The sequence below is a fragment of the Chelonia mydas genome, chromosome 8 (genome assembly GCF_015237465.2).
Source record: "Chelonia mydas isolate rCheMyd1 chromosome 8, rCheMyd1.pri.v2, whole genome shotgun sequence".
Lineage (NCBI taxonomy): Eukaryota > Metazoa > Chordata > Testudines > Cheloniidae > Chelonia > Chelonia mydas.
In genome coordinates, this window is record NC_057854.1 from 51,904,374 (window position 1) to 51,912,137 (window position 7,764).

At 46.5% G+C, this 7,764-nt stretch overlaps 1 protein-coding gene across 2 annotated transcripts in view; it reads right to left on the reverse strand.

The window, feature by feature from the left end:
* ACBD6 (acyl-CoA binding domain containing 6) overlaps positions 1-5,656 on the reverse strand; it is a 140,213-nt gene extending 134,557 nt beyond the window's left edge. The window contains exon 1 of one of the 2 annotated variants that reach the window (XM_007061152.4): positions 5,309-5,656. In XM_007061152.4, coding sequence (XP_007061214.3) covers positions 5,309-5,500 — 192 coding nt within the window. In that variant the 5' untranslated portion in view covers positions 5,501-5,656. The remainder of the gene's footprint in view (positions 1-5,308) is intronic. The other variant, XM_043553034.1, reaches the window with a different exon arrangement.
* Between the last annotated feature and the right edge of the window lie 2,108 nt (positions 5,657-7,764).

Below are 7,764 nucleotides of genomic sequence, written 5' to 3' on the forward strand. Positions count from 1 at the left end.
AGAAATAGAATTCCTTCATGTGGTTTGTCCTGCACTGAAAGGGCAGCTGAAGAAAAACCTCACTAATCTGCACTAACTTGTGGGGTGGGCCTAAATTCAGATCAGTGAGGGTTGCAAATTAGCAAGTACTGGGATGGTCAGGAGAAGCATCAGCTTCAGGGGCCAATTAGTAAGGGTCCTAAGCCCTGAATGCCAGGGAGGGATCAGGAGGTGACATGGTGTTCCCCATTAGATCAGAGAGAATAATGTCACTCATATTGACCCAGAACCAGCACAACAGTAGTGTTACAGTAAACTATAAGCCAAAAAAAAATAAAATCAAAATCTATTTTCAGTACAAACTTGTGGTTTAATCATGTTCTACTATTCCTGAAAAATCATCACATGGAAAAGTCACATAAAAAACACAGAATTATGCATTTCCTGCACCAATCAATGTGAGCTCTGTTTTTCTACGAGTGCAGGATTTTAACACTTGAACTTTGTCTGACCACCCTGTCATTTAGATAGCTATTAGGAGAGCCTTCTTCAAATACTGCAGCTCTTTCATTGAGTCTGATCACTCATGAATAAGGCTGTGAGTTTGTCATGGAAGTCATGGATTCCGTGACTTTCCGTGACCTCCATGACTTCTGCAGCAGCCGGTGCACCTGGCTCAGGGGCAGCTAAGGAAGCCCCCAGGCCAGGCGCACCAGCCAGTCCTGGGGCAGTCTCGGGCCACCGCCTCCCCCAGCAGCAGAATTTGGGTGTGAGGGGGCAGGAGGTTGGGGCACCGGACAGGGTGAGGCAGGTTCTGGGCGGCGCTTACCACGGGGGCTCCTCAGAAGCCACGACATCCCCCTCACTCAGCTGCTTGGCAGAGACATGGCCAGGCAGCTCTGCACACTGCCTCCACCCAGAGCGCTGGCTTCATAGCTCCCATTGACTGGGAACCATGGCCAATGGGAGCTGCGGGGATGGTGCTTGCAGGCGGAAGCAGCGTGCATTGCTGCCTGGCCAAGCCTCCACCTAGGAGCTGAGAGAGGGGGGATGTTGCCACTTCCAGGGAGCCTCCCAGGTAAGCACCACCCAGAGCCTGCCTCACCCCGTCCTGTGCCCCAACCCCCCCACATCCCACACCCAAACTCTGCTGCTGTTGCGGGGTGGGCACAGAGCCAGGTAGGGAGCCTGCTTGCCCCGCCAATCCCACCCCAGAACCAGTGGGCGTCCTGGGCCGCATGCTGCCACCCGCGTCCCCCCAGCACCAGTGGGGGTCTTCCCTCCACCCCAAGAAGCCTGGACACCCTCCTCCCGCACCCTTGGGGCCCCCGGGCAGTCCACCACCCAAGTTTTATTCAGTGGTATTATTAGTAAAAGTCACGTATAGGTCATGGCCATGAATTTTTGTTTACTGCCCGTGACCTGTCCGTGACTTTTACTAATAATACCCGTGACCAAAACGTAGCCTTACTCATGAGGCACTGGACTCTTGTCAACTAGTTATTCTATTTCTATTTTGGATACTTATACTTATATGGCCCCCATTACTGTAGTGACTGAGCACCTCACAATCTTTAATGCATTTATCCTCACAACACTAATTTTACTGCTGGGGAACTGAGGCACAGAGAGACTAAATGACTTGCCCAAGGTCACACCGGAAGTCTGTGGCAGAGCAGAGATCTGACATCAGTCTCCAGAGTCCTAGGCTAGCACCCTTACCCACTGGACAATTCTTCCTCTCTTACTGAAGTTCAGCCCTAGCAGGCCCTGGTACCATTGTCTAACTAGAGCCAACAACTGAACAGCTCCCTTATTCTCAAGCTTCTGACACACAAACAAAATTAATAAATATCTGAAACTGACTCCAATAAAAGGCAGTAAAACTCCAGGAGAAGGTTTATATATCTAAATAGTTTTAGATAAATAATGTACAGAATTTTAACAGGTTTCAGAGTGGTAGCCGTGTTAGTCTGTATCAGCAAAAAGAACGAGGAGTACTTATGGCACCTTAGAGACTAACAAATTTATTTGGGCATAACCTTTGTGGGCTAAAACCCACTTCATCGGATGCATGCAATGGAAAATACATGAGGAAGATATATATACACAGAGAACATGAAAAAATGGGTGTTGCCATACCAACTCTAACAAGACTAATCAATTAAGGTGGGCTACTATCAGCAGGAGAAAAAACACCTTTGTAGTGATAATCAGGATGGCCCATTTCAAACAGTTGACAAGAAGGTGTGAGTAACAGTAGAGGAAAAAATTAGCATGGGGAAATAGTTTTTACTTTGTGTAATGACCCATCCACTCCCAGTCTTTATTCAAGCCTAATTTAATAGTGTCCAGTTGGCAAATTAATTCCAGTTCTGTAGTTTCTCGTTGGAGTCTGTTTTTGAAGTTTTTTTCTTGAAGAATTGCGACTTTTAGGTCTGTAATTGAGTGACCAGGGAGGTTGAATGGTATTTTAACAGAGAACTCAGCTGTTATTGTCATCTCTTTTATGGTGTTGTTGCCTCTTAAATCAAAGCCTTTGGTGACAAGAAATATTAACTTGAGGACAGACAAGGATGTCAAATCAGGACTAGCAGATAGATCTAGAGTCAGCACCTTTTGCACACAAGTAATACTACTGTCCACTGGATAATACATTAGCAGCCTATTATTCATATTGATATGACTTCTGTGACTAGAAAGAAGTTGTGCTAAGTACTATAGTTTCATCTTAAATCATAAAATGCAAGATCAAAAACATCAGAGTTAACAGGGCCTGATCCTGCAGCAGCTTGTGCTTGCAAGACTCCCTCTGACTTTAACTGGAGTGATGCCCACATCTGCAAAATGTAGGCTCTTTCCTTAACCAGCCCCATTGTGTCTAGACAATGCGAAACACAGAGTCTTCTATAAGGCTGAGTATGTGCATTAGTACTAAACACAGGAGGATGAGATAAGAACAGAGTGGAAGCCTTGCCTACAAACATCCTGGACTCCAGAGGTAAGACCCTTACGAGATTTTTTTAAAAAAATATATTTGTTCCGTAATTTGTTGTGTACACGACATCCCAAAACGATACGGTTAATGCATATGGTCAACAAGACGCACCAGATTATGTTGTTACTCTATAGGAGCAGTCAAATGCATTGCACACACCTCTCTGCCAGCAGTCTAAAACCTCAGCTATTGAAACATGTGGTGAGTCAATGCAGTTAGCAGCTCCTTTTTGCTTGGAACAAATCAAGGGTTTGTGAAAACAATTTCTGAAGAATTTCCTCACAGTAATTTCAAGCTAAACAACATTAAGCTCCTCATTTCTCGTCTCACAACTGGAAATGAGAAATCCCCTGGAGCCCAATATCAGATGTCAATGCAACCATAAAGCTGACATACTGTACTGTATTCTCTTTTCCACCCAATGGAGCTATGAAACACTTGAGATGATGGTATGAGAAGCCCACATTGTGAGCAACAGAAACCTCCTGGACCTGGACCTCCTGGAGCAGGGTTTGTTAAACGTTTATACAGGCAGGACTATATCCCACTAGAGAGATTCTAGTGCATTGTCTCCTATCTCATGAACCACATCCCAGATCTCATCCACAGTTGGATTGCATCAACAGCAGCGATTTACATGGAAATGTAATAGTAGGTATTTTTAGCTATTTCTAATGTAGTAACCATTTGACCTAAAAAAAAAAAAAACCCATTGTCTACTCATATTCTTCATTTCATCTTGCATTCCAATCAGTTCTGTTCTATCTTCTCATGCTCCCTTCATGATTCTGTGCCATCTGATCATCAACCCCTTGACCCCTCCACAAGATTCCCATTGCTTGTCTCCTGCTCTCTTGGACTGGCTACCCGATCTCCTTTTTGAGCACACTATCTGATTCCTTCACTGCTGGACACTCATCTCCTGCTGGTGACTGGCAGTTTCAGTCACACTGGAGGCTCCAGAGAGCAGCTCCTTTCATCCTCTAACATAGCAGTAATCCCAAATGGAGGCAGCTAGATTAGCAGTCCTTTCTCATTTCCAGCTCCTTTTACAGTCCAAAGGTTGGACACCTGTAGAAGCAACACAAAACACAGAAAACACCAAGCAACAAGTGACCAGCTAGCTCTTCAATGGACTACTTATGTGCTTAAAGCTAAGCCTGTGCCTAAGTGCTTGTAGGATCAGGGCCTAAATCAATGCCTTATATCTGATGCAGGTGATGGAAAGTGTACTATCTGCTAGGTGGTCTGCAATGAGAAGGGTCTTAATTTAGATCATAATAGAGAGCCATCTGTTATAAAACTACTGTCTCAATTGACACTCTCCTTCCATGTTGTCGGTTTCAATACATGGGGTGGGTGAACACTGAAATACCTGTAAGGATAGGAGGGAAATTCCCAAAACCACTTGAGAAACATTGTTGCTGTGGAAAAGTTAGCACTGCCACTGTTCTTTCGTTCATAGGCCCCAGTCCTGCAGTAGGATTCACATGGGTGGACCCTTGGCTCTCACATGGAGCTCCATTAACTTCAGATTTCAGAGTGGCAGCCGTGTTAGTCTGTATCCGCAAAAAGAAAAGGAGTACTTGTAGCACCTTAGAGACTAACAAATTTATTTGAGCATAAGCTTTCGTGAGCTACAGCTCACTTCATCGGATGCAGAGGCTTATGCTCAAATAGATGTGTTAGTCTCTAAGGTGCCACAAGTACTCCTTTTCTTTTTACTAACTTCAGAGGGGTTGTTCACATACATAAGGGTCCTAAAGTAACAAAAGCTAACTTGTGTTCTGCCATCAATTGACGGTGGCTGATCTCCACCCCACACTACATCCAGCCCAAAGTGACAGCTAACACATAGTCCCCACCAGGCTGGACAAAGGTTGAAATACCACCCAGAGCCATGCACAGGCAGCAGTGTCAACCCCAAGCACTGAACAGTCATGAGTCAGGCCTCCCCCACAAACAAAACAACAAAAAAAACCCACCAAATTTCTTTATAATGAGGAGATTTTAAAATAAATAAATGCACAAGAATCCTTGTCCTTTACTTTCCAACTCCAGGGCCTTTAGGGTGCTTTCGGACCCCTTTTCCCAGCTTCTCTCTGCCAGCACGAGGCCTGAGACCTTTCTAGGGAAGGGTAAGATTCCCTCAGAGCCACGGGGCTGCTGGGCTTTAGGCAGGACCCACAATCTTGGGACACTCGCGATGCAATGGCCAAGACCGCGGGCGCTGCACCTGCGCGGGAGCGCTTAGCAAGCCCTGCCTCAGCGTGCCCGGCGCTGGATAGAAGAGCTAGAAGCGGGGAGTCACCGCCATAGCCCGGCCCTTACCTGCTTGTACCTGGCGTACAGGTAGAGGAGCTGCTCCCTGCTGGCCGCCTGCATCAGCCCCGGCAGTCGCTCGGCCGCCCGCTCGAACTGCTCCGCCAGCGCCCGGGCCTCCTCCTCCTGCCCGCCCGACTCCTCCCCGGAGCTCGGCTCGCCGCCGCTGTTGCCGGCCGAGGCCGGGAATGGGGAAGCCATGGCCAACCAGGCCCGCCCGCCCGCTCACTGCATCGCGTCTGTCGCCAGCTCCCTCCCCGCCCCTGCCGGTAGCTGCCGCTGGGCGCAGCTCGGGTGCCGCGCCGAGCCTCTCCGGGGACGCGGTGCAGCGCTGCTAGCGGCGCGGGCGGAAACGCGGGCACCGAGAGGGAGGTTCCGTCGCGCGCGGAGTCCCTGCCCCTGCGTGCGGGGCGGCGGGGCTGGAGAGGCGCTGAGGGCCCCAGGGAGGGGGCTGCTGCTCGCCCTCTGGGATACGGTTCAGTGCCCGCTGGTCAGAGCAGAGAGCCCAGGGCAGCAGCCTGCTTGGGACCAGGCAGGGCGCGTAAGGGCTGAGGTCACGACCGGGATGCAGTAGGTTTCCCACGGTCAGGGTGCGTAGGGGCCAGTGGTCACAGCAGGTCACGGTCAGAGCATGGATCAGAAATACAACTGGGAAACAAAGGGGTGGCTTCCTAGTGCACATGTACCTACATAACCACAACCACCCATTAGCACAGCTGGTACTCTTGAGACTTCAATATCCTCTTGGCTCTTGAGGTGACACCTCCAGGAGATGACTATTCACATAGGTTTTTCTAGAACATTCCATGCTAATTTTTCCGTCACAAATACCCGAAAAGGGAAGAATCTGCCAAAACATTGTAGTCACCTATGTCATGTGATACTGCAATCTAGAAATGCTATGTGATGCATGTGGTTCCCTGTTAGTGGAATTTGAGTAGACATTTTTTTTTCTTTCCCTCTCATTGCCAGTCCTGAGTTTTAGTCATATTTCAGGCTCTTCAAACCCACACATCCCTCTTCAGGAGAGGCCAGGGCTCTTTTCCATGGCCAACATCCAGATAGGGGCACACTGCTTGGGGAAGCCCTCCTGCTTCTCCCACAGGATGGCAAGTTTGCTCTTCTCAGTGAGGAGGATGTTCATGTCTCTGGTCATGCTCCAGGATACAGTCCTTCCAGGCCCCATTGTTGTTGAGACTGATAACACCCCATTATCCTTCAAGCCAATTTGGCACCAGATAAGAAACTCCAGGAGATCTTCTGTCAGTTACTCAACAGATGAGGAGACACAAATGGCTCATGGTTCAGAACTATTGAAATGGCATCTGAGCTGGGTCCTGATTTCATCTGCATCTTTTTACTATGCTTATTTGAGGCAAAGTAACTAATGGTTAGAGCAGGGGATTAGGACTCAATGGATACCAGGTTCTAATCTGCTGCTGCTACAGACTTTGCTGTGAAACCTTGTGCAAGGCACTTCAGCCCATACTTTCAAACGTAGATCCATATTTAGGCCTCAAAATGGAAAAATAAATGGCCTGAAGTCAAGGGGAGCCACATGTGCCTCTGAAGATCAGGCCACTTCTCTTCAGGGGCCTAAATATGAATTTAGTTGCTTAACACGGCTACACTTACATTTGAACATTTGGGGCAAAGACAGTGAGATACACCGGTCCATCCAAATGAATGCCCATTAACCTTTCTTTTGTTCCACACCATTAAAGTTTCTGTAGACACCACATGTTTTTTTTTAAAGAATGTTAGAAATATTTTCAGGATGTTCTAAAAATTGTCATTGGGGCTATATTTTGTATCCTTCCACCTGGAAAGCCACCTTCCTTATTTATCTTGGCCCCAACTGTGCAGAGCTCAGAGGGAGAGAAAAATTATAACCAACATATTAAAAAATGATCCATATTGTAGAGCTGGTTAGAAAGCCAAAATTTTTCCCATGAGAAATTTTAAACAAAAAAATCTTTGTTAGAAAATGTTTGGTTAAAAAATGCTGGTGGCCTCAGGGGAAGATTTGAACTGATTCAAATTAACAATTTTCATTTCAACTCGACATTTTGACTCAAAATTGGATTTTATTTTTTTAAACGGAAAAAGTGAAACACAACATTTTAAGTCAAAATGAAAATGGCCATTTGGTTTCAAAATGGAAATTTGAAAGGAAAATTTTTATTTTGAAATTTCCCACACGAAAACTAATTTTTTTGTCAGAATTGATATTTTCCCATGAAAATTTTCATTTTTGAGGAAAACTTACTTTTTGGCGGGAAAACTTCCTACATGAAAAATTTCAACCAGTTCTAATAACTAACACATATATAGCTATCATGACTTTGTACTGATATGTTGGGACCTACTGGGACTAGAACAGGGGTTCTCGAACTTTTGTACTGGTGACCCCTTTCACACAGCTAGCCTCTGAGTGCAACCCCCCCTTATAAATTAAAAACACT